Source organism: Zootoca vivipara, chromosome 8, assembly GCF_965207765.1.
Source record: "Zootoca vivipara chromosome 8, rZooViv2.hap1.1, whole genome shotgun sequence".
Classification (NCBI taxonomy): domain Eukaryota; kingdom Metazoa; phylum Chordata; class Lepidosauria; order Squamata; family Lacertidae; genus Zootoca; species Zootoca vivipara.
The window spans coordinates 54,958,235-54,976,063 of NC_142591.1; the positions used below are offsets into that span (position 1 = coordinate 54,958,235).

The 17,829-nt window shown below is 44.3% G+C and overlaps 1 protein-coding gene across 2 annotated transcripts in view; it reads left to right on the forward strand.

The window, feature by feature from the left end:
• PREX2 (phosphatidylinositol-3,4,5-trisphosphate dependent Rac exchange factor 2) overlaps window positions 1-17,829 on the forward strand; it is a 102,824-nt gene that overhangs the window by 34,236 nt on the left and 50,759 nt on the right. For both annotated transcript variants that reach the window (XM_035125053.3, XM_035125054.3), the window contains exons 7-11: window positions 7,985-8,118; window positions 8,520-8,623; window positions 10,211-10,360; window positions 13,536-13,680; window positions 15,856-15,956. In XM_035125053.3, the coding sequence (XP_034980944.3) occupies window positions 7,985-8,118; window positions 8,520-8,623; window positions 10,211-10,360; window positions 13,536-13,680; window positions 15,856-15,956 (634 nt within the window). The remainder of the gene's footprint in view (window positions 1-7,984; window positions 8,119-8,519; window positions 8,624-10,210; window positions 10,361-13,535; window positions 13,681-15,855; window positions 15,957-17,829) is intronic.

The following is a 17,829-nucleotide window of genomic DNA, read 5'->3' on the forward strand; positions in this document are numbered from 1 at the left end:
TCACAGTGGCCGGAGTGGACTACTTCAGAGTAACGACGCTACGCAGCTCTGCATTTTATTCTTTTATTGGTGCTGCGTATTTACAGTGCTCAAGTCATTGCTATTTACACGGAGTGATGTTGTCAGTCGGTTTCAGAACCTCCTAATGGCTTTTGGCGCGTCTTTCTCCAACACAAAAGCTTTGGCAGACCCATCCTCTTTCCCCTCCTCTTTCTGCGTAATTCCGGAGTTGGGGGGATGGGTCTCCCGCCCTTATTCGCCCCTTCCTGTCCCACCTGGGACCCTGGCTCCTCTACCTTGCCTGAGCCTCGGACACGACTTCCTGCTTCCCCACTGGAATCGGAACTCTCTCTGCTTCCCCCTGTGCTCGGGGATTGGCTTGAACTTAGGAGGGGAGGGACTTCGCGATATCCCCTGTCCCTCACATCCACCCCCCTCCCAAGCTCTCCTTCACCCCTCCCCAGGTCCCCCCCAGGTGTCGGTGACGACTGGAAGCCTAAGAACTCAGTGCTTTCCGAGCCCGTTGGTGTGAACACCTCCCCCCAGTCCTGCAAGCCCCCCCCTTCCGCCTGGGAGGACGGGAATCCCAAAAAGTCTGTGGCGTCAGAGCTGGTGGGGGTAAAAATGTTCTGCCAATCTGCTCCTTCCTCTGACTGGGTGGATCTCGGTGACACCCATACCTCATCCTCTGGTTCCTCAAACTCCGCTTCCCAGCGCCATGGTGAACTGCTCTCCCGTGCTTCCTCCCCCTCCCCCTCCCTTTCCATGTGCCAGGGCTTGGGTCTATGGGGAAAAAGGGCGTGAAATTCTTCTACCAGGAATTCCTCCTGTATCTGAGTGGCTGGGACCCATTCATTCTGGGACGGTGGAGCATCCTCCCATGCCATGAGGTACTCCAGGCCCCCCACCCCCCACCTTGAATCCAGGATGGCTGTGGCCTCATTGAGTTGCTCCCTGCCTTCCCTCTCCCCCCCTCCCTCAGGGGTTTGTTCGCTGTCTCTGAGCCTGCTGCTTTCCCTGTACGGTGACAGCAGCGATCTATGAAACACTGGGTGCACCCTCATGTCCTCTGGCAGTGCCAGCCTGTATGCCACCGGGTTGACCTGTTGCGTGACCGTGAAGGGGCCCAACCTTCTGGGCGCCAGCTTTTTGCATCGCCCTCTGATGGGAAGGCCCTCCGAGGACAACCAAACTTTGTCCCCCATCCTAATGACCTCCCCCGGTCGCCTGTGGCGATCTGCCCCCCTCTTGTACGCTTCCTTGGCTCTCTCCAAGTGTTCTCTGAGCTGCTGGTGCACCGTCTCCAGTTCCTCTGCCCAATCCTCAGCCTGTGGGCCCTCCTCCTCCTCCTCCCCCTCCCTCTCAGGGAAAGATCTGAGGTCACGCCCGTAATTGGCCTTAAAGGGCGACACCCCTGTGGAGACGTGCACCGCATTGTTGTAGGCAAATTCTGCCAGTGGCAGGCGATCCACCCAGTCCGTTTGCCTCTGGCTGACGTAGCATCTCAGGTACTGCTGCAGAATGGCGTTGACCCTCTCCGCCTGTCCATTGGTCTGCGGGTGTCTAGCCGTCGACAAGCTGACCTCCACCTGCAGGAGGTTCATGAGCCGCCGCCAGAACCTGGAAACAAATTGGCGGCCACGATCCGAAATAACCCTTAAGGGTAATCCATGCAGTCTGAATACGTGATCCACAAACAGTTTGGCTGTCTCTTCTGCCGAGACCGCCCTGGCACACGGTATAAAGTGGCACATTTTGGACATGAGGTCCACCACCACCAACACTGCGGTCTTGCCCCTGGAAGAAGGCAGATCTGTGATGAAGTCCATGGACACCACTTCCCACGGCCTGTGTGGCGTGGCTAAGGGCTCCAGCAATCCCGGTGGCGCTGCTCTGACCACCTTTGCCCGCTGGCAGGTGTCACAGCCCCGTACATAGTCTCGAACATCTTCCCGCACCCCTGGCCACCAGAAGTGTCTCATGACTAGGTGAGTGGTTTTGTCCCTCCCAAAATGACCCGCCGTTGGGTTGTCGTGCATCTGCTTGAGGACCGTACGTCTAAGCTGGGTGGTGGGCAGGTACAGTGCACCCTTGTAGAAAAGCAGCCCCCTGCGTTCTGCAAAGTCTTTTGCCTGCTCCCCCCCCCTTCTCAGTTCTCTGCAGATGCGGTTGGCAAATTCATCCGCTGCCGTCAGTGCTGTGAGTTCTGCCTCGCTCACCACTGCTGCTCCGCAGGACCATGCTGACGGGGGGAAAATGTGCCTGGGTGCCGGTGGCGCCTCCTCCTCCATGTATTCTGGCTTGCGGGAGAGGGCATCCGCCCTGACATTCTGCTCTCCCGGGATGTAGTGTATGGAGAAGTTGAAGTTCGAGAAGAACTCTGCCCACCGTATCTGCCGCTGGTTGAGCACCCTGGCAGTTCTCCAGAACTCCAGGTTCTTGTGGTCTGTGCACACCTGGATGGGGTGCTTGGCGCCCACCAGGAAGTGTCTCCAGTGCTGGAACGCAGCGTGGATCGCCAGAAGTTCCCGATCAAACACTGTGTAGTTTCGCTCTGGCTGAGTCAATTTCCTGGAGAAGAAGGCACAGGGTCTCCACTCTCGGTTGGCGTCCAGTTGCAACAAAATGGCGCCCACAGCTTTATCAGAAGCATCTGTCTCCACGCGTAGGGGCGCGTCCTGAACCACGTGGAACAGGTTCTGGTCTGAGGCGAACACCCTCTTGAGGCTTTCAAACGCTGCTTGCGCCTCTGGTGTCCACCTGAACTTCTGCTTGCCTCTCAGGCAGTCAGTGATGGGAGCCGTAACGCGAGAGAAGTTCTTGATGAACTTCCTGTAGAAGTTGGCGAAGCCTAGTAGGCGTTGGGCATCTTTGCGAGTCCTGGGGCTGTGCCAGTCCAGGATGGCCTGCACCTTGTCCTTGTCCATCGCCAGCCCCTTGTCTGACAGCTTGTAGCCCAGGAAGTCCACCTCCTTGGTGTGAAACTTGCACTTCTCCAGCTTCACATACAGGTGGTTCTCCTTCAGGCGCTGCAACACCTCCCTGACATCTTTCACGTGCTGCACTGGGTCGTTGGAGTAAATAAGGATGTCATCCAGGAAGACCAAGCATTTCCTGAAGAGGAGGGACCCCAGGACGTGGTGCATGAAGGCCTGGAAGCATGCTGAGCCCCCTTGCAACCCGAAGGGCATCACCAGATATTCAAAAGAGCCCAGAGGCGTGAACATCGTGGTTTTCCATTCATCGCCTTCCCGGATCCTGATCAAGTTGTACGCCCCCCTCAGGTCTAGCTTGGTGAAAATCTTGCCCCTGCGTGCCGCTGTCAGGAGATCATCCACTCTGGGCATGGGGAAAGCCACTGGCTCTGTCACTGAATTCAGGCGTCTAAAATCCACCACAAGACGGCGCTGTTGCGTGTCTTTCTTGTCCACCCAGAAGACCGGGCTGCCCCCTGCTGCCTTGCTTTCTCTGATGAACCCCCGCTTGAGGTTCTTGTCGATGAAAGCGCGCAGATCTTCCAGTTCCTGGTCTGACATGCCGTACAGCTTGGCTGGGGGTATAGTTGCCCCTGGCACCAGGTTGATCTGGCAGTCAAAAGGCCTGTGTGGGGGTAGGTGGTCGGACTCCGCTTCGCTGAAGACCTCCTGCAGGTCCCAGTACGGCTTGGGTATCGCTTCACCCCCTTTGACGTGCATGGTGGCCACCGTGGCTATCGGAGGCCCCTCCCCTGGTTGGTGCTGCATGCAATGTTCCAGGCAAAAGTCCGATCCAAAAGTGATGCATCTCTGGTGCCAACTTATGGAGGGGTCATGGCGCGCCAGCCAGCTCATGCCCAAAACGATGGGGGGGTCTGAGATGGTGGTGACGTTGAATGCCAGTGTCTCTGAGTGCCTTCCAACCGTCATTCTCATGGGGGGGGTTTGATGCGTGATGGCCCCTCCCAGCAGCTCTCTGCCGTCAATGGTTGCCACGTGCAGAGGAAAATCCAGCTGCAGAAGCTGGATCTGGTGCTCTTCTGCAAAGTTTCTCGAGAAGAAGTTCGCTGACGCCCCACTGTCAATTAGGGCGAGGACTGTCAGGGGATAGCCATTTGGAAGCGTGAGCGTCACTTCTAGAACCACTCCTGCTCTGGGAGGGGTGGGCTGGCTCTGCTCCTCTCTGTGCGGGTGGGTGGGCTGGGGCTGTTGTCTGCTGACTGTGCCTGGCTGCCGCCCCTTGTCTCCTGCAGCCAGGCTTTCCCGTTTCCCTGCTGTGGTGCTGCGTCAGTGGGGGAGGGCACAACCGTTCCCGCCTTTCCTTGCCACTCCCTGCGATGTGGGCAGTCTCTGACGAGATGCTGGGGGGAGTTGCAGAGAAAGCAATTCCCACCCCTTCCCTCCTTGCGTCTTGGCGCCGCTGGGGTTTGAAAAGCCCGCGCGCGCGCGCTATCAATCTGCATGGGTTCCTGGTCCTGACTGGCCCCAGGCGTGGCTTGAAAGGGTTGTTGGGGGAGTGGCTTCTCCTGCGACCGTGGGAACCAAGCCCGCTTTGCGCGCGTTGCTTGCTTGTCGCTCCACCGGGATTCCTGTCTCACCCCCACCGCCAGAGCCGCTTTGCTCAGCTGATCCATATTACTGGGCTTTGGACCTCTCGAGAGCTCATCCTTCACCTCCTCATGCAACCCCAAGTAGAACGCCGCTTGCATTGGGGGGGACTCAAGTTCCCACCCCAATCTGTGCACCAGCATGGTGAATTTCGCCCAATACGCGCGAACTGTCATATTTCCTTGGCGTAAATTATGAAGTTCCTCCTTAGTCTGATCCATATGACTATCGGACGAATACATCGTTTTCAAACCTTCTAGAAATAGTTTGACATTCTTCATGCAAGGATTCCTTGTTGCAATTAACGGTCTTAGCCACTCCCTGGCTGCCCCGGTAAGGTGCTCCACAATAAACGCTACCCTGTGCTCATCATCAGGGAACTCATCGTGGTGCAGCTCAAGAGCATACACAATCTCAGTCTCAAAGCCCTGAAATTCCCTCGGGTCTCCATTGAACTTGCTTACTAGGGTCCCGGCTCTCCTTCCTGGCAGCACTTGGACTTGGGGTGCCCCTCCCGCCTTGTTTTTCTCTGCATCCAGCTTGTTTTGGAGGTCTACCGCCACCGCCCTTAATTGCTGCTCTTTTTCCTGAAGCGCTCTCACCTGTTCCGCAAGTTGTAGCCGGTCGTCCTGGACCTTCTTAGTCTCCTCTTTAGCTGCCTTCAATTCCCCCTGCGCCTGCAGCGACAGCTGTTGCAGTTCTTGCTGGGCTTGCTCCGCGATCTGCCGCCATTTCTCCGCCTCTGACACGCTCATCCCGGCAACTCCAAAGTAGCCCAAAAAGGATTAGGAGGTTGCTGTCACAGTGGCCGGAGTGGACTACTTCAGAGTAACGACGCTACGCAGCTCTGCATTTTATTCTTTTATTGGTGCTGCGTATTTACAGTGCTCAAGTCATTGCTATTTACACGGAGTGATGTTGTCAGTCGGTTTCAGAACCTCCTAATGGCTTTTGGCGCGTCTTTCTCCAACACAAAAGCTTTGGCAGACCCATCCTCTTTCCCCTCCTCTTTCTGCGTAATTCCGGAGTTGGGGGGATGGGTCTCCCGCCCTTATTCGCCCCTTCCTGTCCCACCTGGGACCCTGGCTCCTCTACCTTGCCTGAGCCTCGGACACGACTTCCTGCTTCCCCACTGGAATCGGAACTCTCTCTGCTTCCCCCTGTGCTCGGGGATTGGCTTGAACTTAGGAGGGGAGGGACTTCGCGATATCCCCTGTCCCTCACAGTTATTATGGGGCAATCAGCCTCGTATTACCAACATAAGTCAGATTAGTGCCAGAAGGGGTAAGAGTAAGCTGTCTTGCCAGGCTTAATGAGGTCACTTTCCCTTACCTTGGGAGGAAAATGGGTTATCAAACCTGTTGTTCAACCTCAAGTCTACCTGAGAAGCTCAGTGTGCAAAGAGCTTTGAGCTGGTTGCTTCAGCTCAGAGTAGCTTCCTATGTTTTGTAGCAGGAACATAATGTTGGATAATGATAGTTTTTCAGTAAGGTGATGTCACATCCAGCCCTATATTAGTAATCAGATTTGAAGGTATGTTTTAGTTACAAGTTAATACCCAGTAAAGGAAGACTTTTTCTTCATATGATAGTTTTCCACTTCAAACTCTCTGAATTTAAATGGTTTCTGAAAAAGCTAGCCAGTTTTAGGAGGCTTCTTTGCAATAAATTCTTCTACACTGCAAGAGCTGGTTTAATTAACTAAACATCTGGTTTGCTACAATGCTTAAGAACAGAGAAGCACACTTGTTAGAGATTTTCTGTCAGAAGAAAATGTTTAGCACATTGCTTAGCTGGGAAGAGGACTATTTTTAGCATCTGATGGAGGATCAAAGCATGACTTGCATTCCTACACAAAAGTTTCATAAGCTAATCTTGTGTTGCTGACAATTAAAAAATTGTGGGAATACAGACTTTTTTTAAAAAAAGAATACAGTCTTTAAAACTTCAATTAATTTTTATTAAAAATCATATTACAATGCTAAATTCAATATGCTTATCAAAGTACAGCTTATCTGAGATGATTTTCATATAGCAGGATCTCAGCTGTTTGAAAAATAGGTAGTAACGTTTTTGGATTCACAAGAGAAGAAACCCCTGAGACTGCATGAAGTAACTCAAACACAATTGTTTTCTAGCCAGCAAGTTAATTAGAGAATATGTTGTATTCTGTTACAGTCATTTTTATTGATAGGTTTCAGATCATGGATATCTCATTTTTGATCTGTAGATACGTCTCAAAGGACACAGTAGCATGAATCATCTTCATGGTATTTGATGGTCCATGTACTGCACTTATTAGGCACATATAACGAAGTGCAAATAACTAGCTGCGAAAGCACATTAATTTATTGGTTTTTTACCTATTCTTTAGAGTGCCTTTTAAAGAAATTATTTTGCTCAGCCAATAAATTAATTATGCTAGATGTTCTAGTTCCTAATTCAGCATAGTTCTGACTTGTACAAATACATTCTGAACCACGCATAATTACTAACATTCTAGCCCTCAGCTTATTTTACCTTAAAGCAGGTTCCATTGATATCGTTCATGCTTATAGCCAAGGAAATATGTTTAGGGGTGTAGTACAAGTTTTCATGTTCCCAAAGTAGCATGGTGTGCCAGTCAAGAGCAAATAACCTGACATCATATAATTACTTAATTAGTTAATTTTATATCTTATCCTTCCTCCCAAAGGATCCCCGGGCAGCAATCTTCTTATGTATGAGAACAGTTTAAGGGGAAACTCAATACTGAAAGCCAGTCATTAGATTTAGAGGGAAGCAAAATTCTTCAACCAAGATTTGGTAGCAAAGGAAGAGTTCTGGCCAAAAACCATTGCCCCCCCAATATTTGCAATAAAGTGTGTTATTTTGCTTTCTTGATTATAATCTGCAAATTAGGTTGCCTTTTTTGTGCAAAAACTGCCTTGAAAACTTTTTTTTTTGGGGGGGGATGAAATATGTAGGAAAAACATCAGAGTAGTTTACAAAAATATAAAACAATGACACTATCACTAAAGAATTTACACCATAATTTAAAACGTACAGAAAGTTAAAACCACAATAGAATAGACTAAAACAAATTAAAACTCTTATAAGCTTTCTAAATATCTGGGTAGGCTTGTCTAAACAGGAATGTTTTCAGAAGGCCCTGAAAAGAGTACAGTGAAGGTGCCTGGCTAATATCAATAGGCAGGGAATTCCGAAGTTCTTACATATGCAGTGTGTTATATGGCACCTGTGAAAGTGCCAATTCTGCCGATTGAAGCAGTCAAGTGGGCAAATATGGGGTAAGGCAATCTTGTGGGTAAACCGGTCCCAAATTCTATCTATCTTGGTTTTGCCAATCTCTACCAGCCTTTAGGATCCAATAAATTTTTTAAAAATATGTTTCTTGGGTAGGGATCTAACATCACAGACACGTGCACAGAAATGCTGATGTATGGAGTTTTGCTGAAAATATCTGCAGGAAATATTCAGGAACGGGTGTTTTTTCTTTTTGACAACCTTCTGGTCTACTGCAAAAGAAAACACAGGTAAGAAACATGCACTGAAGACTGATACCATGTAACAAAATGATGTAGATTTTAATGTTAAAAATATTTCTGATCTTTTGATTTAGCTACTTTAATGTTAATATATGCATTTAATTTTTGAAATTATACACTCTGTAGAATGCAAAGCAACTACACTTAAAGATTTGGGGTGGGGGAACAATAGGTCTGCAAGGTAACCTTCTTGCCTGTCTTTTCAAGCTTAACTTTATTATAATTTTTTTTAATCACAGCATACAGAGATGGACAGTAGCCCTTAAAAAAAGATTTGTTGCACCTGTAATATAATTAATTGGTAATAATGATTAATAGTCGTGATGATTCTGGAGTAAAAATAGCAAAGTCAATGTTTGAACATTGCTCTCCCCCCCCCTCACCATAAGACGACTGAAGAACAGCAAAGCATCAACAGAAGGCCATCGTTATCTCTTCCGGGGCAGAATAAACACAGAGGTGATGGAAGTCGAGAATGTAGATGATGGCACCGGTATGTGCATCCGAACCAAGGAGATAATCTAAAATGGTTGTTGTAACTAAATATAAATGCATCTTCTTTTTGAGCTATTCTGTTGGTTTTGCATTTCTTTATATTTGCAGTAATCTATATAGGTTTAATATTAATGCAGTTGTTGTTTAGTCGTTTAGTCGTGTCCGACTCTTCGTGACCCCATGGACCATAGCACGCCAGGCACTCCTGTCTTGCACTGCCTCCCGCAGTTTGGTCAAACTCATGTTCGTAGCTTCGAGAAAACTGTCCAACCATCTTGTCCTCTGTCGTCCCCTTCTCCTAGTGCCCTCAATCTTTCCCAACATCAGGGTCTTTTCCAAGGATTCTTCTCTTCTCATGAGGTGGCCAAAGTATTGGAGCCTCAGTTTCACGATCTGTCCTTCCAGGGAGCACTCAGGGCTGATTTCCTTAAGAATGGATAGGTTTGGTCTTCTAGCAGTCCATTAATGCAGTAATTTGGCAGTAAAGGTAAAGGGTAGAGGGACCCCTGACCATTAGGTCCAGTCACGGACGACTCTGGGGTTGCGGCGCTCATCTCACTTTATTGGCTGAGGGAGCCGGTGTTCAGCTTCCGGGTCATGTGGTTAGCATGAGTAAGCTGCTTCTGGCAAACCAGCGGTACCTATTTATCTACTTGCAGTTTGACGTGCTTTCGAACTGTTAGGAGGGCAGGAGCTTGGGCCAAACAATGGGAGCTCATCCCGTCTCGGGGATTCGAACCGCTGACCTTCTGATTGGCAAGCCCTAGGCTCTGTGGTTTAGACCACAGCTCCACCCGCGTCCCATTTGGCAATAGTTAGCAGAAATTAAATAAAGATTATAAAAATAAGAAGAGTTAAACAAAGGCATGTAGTCTATTCTATGCGCTGCTGTGCTGAGGCAGTATAATTAGTTAGTGGTAGTACACTCTGAGGAGAAAACATTCATTAAGCATCTAGTGGGGCACTTAGCTGTTTCAGACCCCGTAAAGTCTATTTTATTATTTGAACTGTCCATCAATAGGTGTTTCTTAGCATTGGGAAACCACAACAGCAGCCCAGATCTGCCTGTGCTGTTAAATACTATGTCTGCATCATAAGCAAAGATGATGAGGAATTGCAACAAAATCAGAATTTTATGCCATACTTTGCATGTTTGGACAGTATATCTTGCCTCAGTGGACATCTTCCTCTAAATGACATTAGCTGATCATCAATTGCAACGTTCTTATATGCCAAGATTCATTGTGAGAGTGTCTTTGGGTTGTATCCAACATGGCCTCTATTGAACTTAATGGACAATGACTAACGTTAATTTCAATGTTTCTGCTCTAACTTAGTTGGATACAACCCTTGATAAATGTATTTCACATTTCACTCTCAGGGAGAAGTTTATCTCCCACATTGATTGTTTGGTGTTGAGGTAGATAATAAAATCTGAGGACTCTATTGATTATTTTAAAGGAGGGCAGTGTATGTGCCAGTAGTGTTGGGGGTAATCAGAAAATACTTTGTGTGGCCCAGAGGGTTTACTTGCAAAGCATTCATGCACATCCTCCAAAGTTTCCTTTGTGTTACCTTTTTCTAGCTGATTATCACAGCAGTGGTCACATAGTTCTCAATGGTTGGAAGATACACAACACAGCAAAGAATAAATGGTTTGTGTGTATGGCTAAAACACCTGAAGAAAAGCAAGAATGGCTGGAAGCTATCCTGAAAGAAAGAGAAAGGAGAAAAGGTGAGAGCATAAATGTCAAATTGTGGGTTATTTCTAGGCAACATCACACTTGGAGGAGAATTGGCTTTGTGTCTCCTATCTGAGGATTTCCTCAGCCTGAGCCAAGTAGAATTCAACCCCCATTATTTCTTTCATGCCTTAATTGACACACTTTATTCTGCTTCCTTTGGGGATCTGAGCTGGCATTCTTACCAAAAAATATGTTGGAGATTCCTTTCTTCCATTCGCCATTCATGTTGCCCCCTGCCTATTTAGAAAATAATAGGAGATAGAATAGGAACACACATTCATGAGATGATGGGGCAATGTAGCATGGGAGGGGGGTGGATATAGAAGACTACATGAAGGCTCTTTCTCAACTTGTAAAGCTTGGAGTATTTTGTCTCAAAACTGAAAAAAGGAAAAGGAAATAGAGTCCTCTAAATTTTTGAATGGTTTCAAAATACATCAGCATTTGCTACTGTATAACAATGGTTTCTTAAGCAGCAATCAATAGGTGCCTGGACACACAACAATTATAGGAGCAACAGAAATGCTTGAATAGGAAGTTGTTGAATTTTATCAGCAAATTCCACCTACAAAGTCCTGGGGAACCATGATTTCCCTGCAGTTGAGGTGCCACTATAATGAAAGGTGTTTGGATCATCCATCAATGGCAACATTAGGTGAAGGAATGTGTTTTGGGTCTCCCATGAGGCTTGTGTGAGTACTGTGGGTTTAATGCACAAAGAAGCCACTGTATAGAAAGGAATCAAGACACTGGAGAAAGACTTTGGCAAAAACAAGACAGTAAGAGCAGGATGATCTATCACATCAGTTCTCAAGACAGAAGCTTTTGAAACATCTCTCAAATAATTCTTATATTTACAACCTTTATTTTTTTTCCTGCCATCTCCTGCTAACTATAACTGAAACATCTGTGTAAACACCTCTTTTACAAAGCAGGATGCCTTAATTGCAAGCAGAATTGCCGATGATTCATAAACAGCACAGTTTGCAACAATTCAAATGCTTTTGCTAAAAGTAGCAGTAAACAGCATTCCATTCAACGTGAATAAAGACAAATTTTAATTCCTTTGTTTGCTTCATACGACAGCATTGACCAAAATTCTGCTCACTTCCCTGGATGCAAACGAATTGAAATGTTTGCACATGGATAACTGGAAAGGAAATTCAGCTGACTTTCTGAAGTAAAGATCTTGTGATCTTAAATGCTGTTACTTGAAAAAAGGAAGGGAGATGAGGGGAAGGCATATGATCTCTCATATCCCTGCCCTTGTGTTTTTTAAGTGATGAGGATGTCATTTCCCTAATTTTCTCGCTTTTAACTTTCAGTCCTTTGCAGATATTTAATGCTTACTTTTGATTAGCCAGTAACCTTAAAGAATAATTACATTTAAAAAAAAATTAATGGTGTTTTTGTGTTTTAACATGTACAGCATGTACAACATGATGTGGCAGTATAGAAATACTTTTATAAATAAATAAATAAATAAACAAACAAATAAATAAAGTCTTCTTCTATCTGGTTTAAAATTTCTCCTGCTTGTATTACTCAGCTGTATTAAGAACCAAGTGCCACTTCCTTGCAGAGTTATTCCACTTGGAATGTAAGCTGAGCTTCTGAAATGTTCAAATCAGCAAGGATTGTCTCCCCATGGTATTTGAGTAGTCAGTAGAACTATCAGGCATCCTGGAAACCACATGACCCAGGTCTCCTCGCACTGTTAAGAGTATATTTAACAGCATCCCAGGTGCAAAGAAACCTGGAACATGCTCTGTCCACATCCCTACTAATTACCCAGGTGCCCTAGAAAACTAAATGTATCATGGTCCCTGCAGTTCAGCCTTTTCAGTATTCTAGGCATTAGGGAACAAAGGAGACCTGGTTGTTCATGGTGCTGCCACCACTGACAAATGAATTTGGGATGAAGGGAAGGGGTGACAGTTCATGGGTGAGGCATTCAGGGGAAATGTTTGGGCCCCTTTTCTGCTCCCAATTATGCCATTGGGCATGTGACACAATTTCCAAGTTTGGAATTTAAAAACTGTGGAAAATTAAATCTATATTTAACAGATTTATACAGTGGAACCTCGGTTTACGAATTTTCGGTTTACGAACACCGCAGACCCATCTGGAATGGATTAATTCACTTTCCATTACTTTCAATGGGAAAGTTTGCTTCAGTTTATGAACGCTTCAGTTTATGAGCAGACTTCCGGAACCAATTACACCCATGCTTCGGGTTAAGTACACTTCAGGTTAAGTACTAGAGCAAGGACTTTTAGATGTGCAATGGAAATTCCCTGTCCTCTCTTCTGCTCAACCCCACATGACCCCTAAATCTGTTTTGGGGCTTCTCCAGAGAAGATTCAGGGCTTGTGCAGGGAGAGGAGGGTGGAGAATTTCCACTGCACAGCTAAAAGTCCTTGCAGTAGCAGAAAGTCAAGAAATATAGTAGCTAGGCTGTAGTTTGCAAAGGTGATTCTTTCATAACAGAAGCTGATACCAGGTTTTGTTTGTACTGTTTTTATTTGATTATGAACTTCTGACCCTTCCCTCATTATCTAATTTTGACAAGCTGGTACTGTAGCTATTTTCTGGTTTTCCTGGCGAACCCACAGGTAGACTGGTACTCAGCCCTTTTGGACTTTTAGAATCACTGTGAGATGAGTTCACTGTTGAATGGTGATGACTGAAAAGACTGTAGCCATTATTGCATTTGGCAGGGATCCTGCCCAGATCAGCTGTCTGAGATCTGAATACCAGTGGCTGGAAACCACAGGAGGGTTAAGCTCCTGCTTATGTGCTTCTCACAAGAATCTGGTTCACCACTGTGATAATAGGATGTTGGACTTGATTGGCCATTGGCTTGATCCAGCAGGCCCCTCTTACTTTGTTATGAAGTCTTTACAACTGAAAATGCAAGGCCTTAGAGAACCTCTTGGGCATTGCACTATTTCTTTTTATATACACAAAAATTGATTGCATATATCACTTTGTTGGAAATGGTTCAAATGCCACTCTCAATAACATTACCATTCCAGTTTTGTTATAAAAGCCAAAGAACCTATATCTTATAGCTAATATGTATGTTTGTATCTGATAAATCCACAGTTACAAAAACCTGGAAACATTTCAAATAAAAAAAATAACTTTGTTTTTGTTTTTCAGGACTAAAACTAGGTGTGGAACAAGATACTTGGATGATGATCTCTGAACAAGGAGAAAAACTTTACAAAATGATGTGCAGACAAGGAAATTTGATCAAAGACCGGAAGAGAAAATTAACCACTTTCCCAAAATGCTTTCTTGGAAGGTATGTGTTTCTATTTCTATTTTGGGTTTCACTTGACTGAAACCTTGTTTTAGCTAGTCTTTGCCATTCTAGTTAGTTAAGAAGAAATCAAGAGGGCTATATCTATGAAACATGGATTCCTATGTTAGCTAACCAAATGGTTCTTAAATGATTATGTAAGTCAGCAGACATGATAGTTCTTTAAGATAGAATATTTATGAGACAAATTAGTACAATTTGTGTATGTAAATGTCCACCTGTTGCCTCCGAAATATTGAAGTTGAAATCACCATTTTATTTCATGCACCCAAAATAATGGATTCTTCAGTTGAGATTCCTGCATTGCAGGGGGTGGACTAGATGCTTCTAAGGGTCCCTTCCAACTCTACAGTTCTATGACAATTGCCCTGTGCCAATGTCCTGCTTGGGCACTTCCCATAGCTATCTGGATGGCCAATGGAGAACAGGATAAAACTTAGATTAGACTAAAATTTAGATTAGACTAAATTTAGATTAGATTAAAATTTAGACTAGACTAAAATTTAGTCTAATCCAGCAGGCAGCAGGCAGAATAACAAAAACTGACAGGAGCCCTTCTTTCAGCCTCCCAGATTTTTGCTGAAGGTGCCAGGCTGAAGTTTCTCTATGCAGGTCTCAAGGGCTAGGAGCAAAGAGCATTTCAAGTTGAGATTACCTGTTTATTAAACACTAATCTGCAGGCAGATTAGATGACACTGGTTCCTTAATAAACATTCACTCCGATTCATTCGCAGGGAAGCTAGACAACATAGAAATTTCTTTTACACATAAACCAAGGTTGATGTTTAATGTACTTACCTTTACATTAACTGTGTAAAAGAAAGTGCTATCCTACAATTTCCACTTAAATTTGTGTCCCTATCCTTGTTTCAAAAAGTTCAATCCTTTGGGGAAGTGGGTTTGTTGTCCAAGAACTCCATATAAGCTTTAATTGCACGATCTGAATTTGCAGGTATGTGGTAGAATCCCATCTGAAAACAGTGATAGTTTGGAAGCCCCCAAACGTGCAACTAGAGATTTCTTTGGAAGGCTGACCCTCTAAAATTATAGAGTCTAGAAGATGCATAAGAGCCAGGCATTAACCAAATACATTCACCAACTACAGGCTCTTGGGCTTTAGCACTTTACTTGGAGGTGGCTAAACTTCATTTGGCTGGAGGAAGAATTCAGTAAACATGAATTTTGAAGCAATTACCTGCTCTGCACCTCCCTGACTGAAGTGTGGATCAGATGTGGGTTCAGTTCAGAATCTACACACTGTATCAATTCCACAGTTATGTGGCTGAGTGTGTTGGAGTCTCTTAAAAATAGTTATGATGATGCGGCTGTAGGCTGGCTTTCTTCTTTTTTACATTCAGAACAGCAAGTCTGAAGTAGCTGGTATGTGCATTGCTGCACTTAAAGCCTTCACTTTCCCTGAAGCGACATATACTGATGACATGACTCTCAAGGAAATTGTATGGGGGCGTGAGGGCAGCCATGTTTTTTTCTCTGTATAATCTCCCCTGGAGTTGTGGCATGTTATCAATATACATTGCTCCAGGGAACTGAAGGCTATTTATGTGCAGCAATGCACACACTAGATACTTCAGGTGGTGGCAGCTCTGAAAGTGAAAGAGCCAGGTTTTGGTTACTTCATAAATATCTTTTAGGAGGCTCCATACTGGACCCTGCTTAGCTTTGCAAATGTGCTAGCAGTTTTATTGCTGCCTCAAGAATTGAACAATCAAAACAAAAACAGCATAAAATGAAAACTGAATGACAGCAAACTACACTTATCCAAGTTAATGAGATAACCCACACTAATCTGTGTGCTAGATTCTTTTCATAGTTCATAGTGCCATGTTCCTATATCCCATAGCTGCCAAGTTTTCGCTTTTCTCGCGAGGAAGCCTATTCAGCATAAGGGAAAATCCCTGTAAAAAAGGGATAACTTGGCAGCTATGCTATATCCTTATCTATATCATAGCTTGTTGCTGAAGGGAACAAGGGATCTAGATTTGTGGAGGAGTTGTATGAATTCTTGAATAGTAAATTTAAAAACCAAACCAAGCTTTGTTGCTTCCATAGCAATCTTGATTCATTTGAAGTCATTATTTTTCTGCCATTTTAATGTTAAAATATGCTAAAATAATTCTTTGTTTTTCCCCTAACTAGTGAGTTTGTATCCTGGATGTTGGAAATTGGGGAGATCCACAGACCCGAAGAAGGTGTTCATCTTGGCCAGGCTTTACTAGAGAATGGCATTATACACCATGGTAATTATACCCCCTCCCCTCAAGTATGTGAAGGTAACTGTCTCCATGTATATCACATGGAGACAGCTACCTCGCATTTGGAATAACAAGGATAAGATCCAAGATTCCTCATAGATGACTTAAGTACAGCTCTCAATAATAGTTAGTGTAGAATTGAAGGCTGGTGAAATGCTATGGCGGGAGGCTTGTTGATAGCATGCACACGAAAGCTCATACCTATGACAAACTTAGTTGGTCTCTAAGGTGCTACTGGAAGGAATTTTTTAAAAAAAGACAATCGGAGTTTGCTAACAATGGATATGTTTCTCTATTGCCTGGTGATAGTTAGGAAATGCTGGATAGAAATCTACTACAAATATGCTACGTTGTTTATTGACACCTTACTAATAGAGGAGGTTTTCTCTAGACAGGATGAAAAAATGCATACAGGCAATCCATGTTTGGGCGGGGGATATGTTCTAGACCCCCACAAGTGTTGGTGGGACCTGCGTAAAGCATTCCACCCTGCCCCACCCCTGTTCCGACCTTTCAGTGACATTTTAGGGTCACTTCTAGGTTCAGTGCTGTGCATGCATGCTCGGATCACGTATCAGTCGGACATGTTGTTGATTGCATTTTGCAACAGCAGTTTCCTTATGTTCAGTTATTGCACAATTTCTAATCTGCTTCACCTTGTAGTTTTCCCTTCATTATCTACTTAATTAAACCTAATGTGACTTTTTATCAAATAACCCAAAATGTCTATTGCCGGTATCAGGATTACATCTTATTTAAATTGATTGTACTCAGTGGACAATTAAAGCAAAAGAGGGAGGGAATGATGTTTGGATGTGCATAAAATAAAGCAATAACACCGAGAAAATTCTGAATTTGTATAATAATTCATATACTGTACTTTGTTGGAAGTGTATAATAATTTCTTATGTCAGACTATATTTAAATATACTATATAAAATTTTTGTTTAAAGAAATAACTTTCCTTTTAAATTATAATCAGAATTCAATCCTAGATTGACCCAATAGAAATTTAATGAATATTTTATCGGCTGTTTTGATGGAGTCATTACTTTAGACAGAACATAGAAGTTTGAGCCAGACATATTACTTTTATTACCAAGTAGACCCAGCTGTGTTGTCCACAGGAATAGAATTCTTAAAATAAAGTTGAATGAACCATCTGCTCTTCAATTGAGAAAGGACGTGTGTTTGTGAAGGAGTCAGGTTCACATTACAAACGCCCAACTTTAATTATACATTTTAAGGAAAAAATAATTAGTATTATTATACATGCACACTGCATTAAGTATTGTTTGCTAAAAACTAAATAAACTCAGACCTATTACAGAAATTGCAGGCATTATTTTTTGCTTGTTTTCCTTAATATGTCATAATCACAACTAATGAATGCAAGTATGCACTCACACACTCCCCAACCCCCCAAAATTCCTCTTGGAAAGCTTGCTTCAAGCCATTAATTAGTAAGCAAGCAAGCAAGCAAGCACAGCTGCCTTTTAAGAAAAAGCATTTTCCTCTGCTGATATGGAAGGCAAGTTGATAAATACCAGCCTATAACTACAATGGGGAGTTTCATACCACTTAATTTCTTTCAATATTAGAGGTGAATCAATCAATCAACTTCAGAGATCCGACTGTATATACTAATGGATTCTGAATAAAAGGAATCTGGGAACATGGCAGAAAACTAACTGAAATGCAACCATATAAGGTTTCACCAGCAGGTCTTAGGGTGGGTTACAAGAATTTAAAATTCAGTATCAAAAATAGTTTAAGCAAATTAGAGTAACAGAAATAGAGACGGTTCTGAGAACATACATCTTGGGTGATAAAGCATTTGATTTTTTTCATCTGTCTT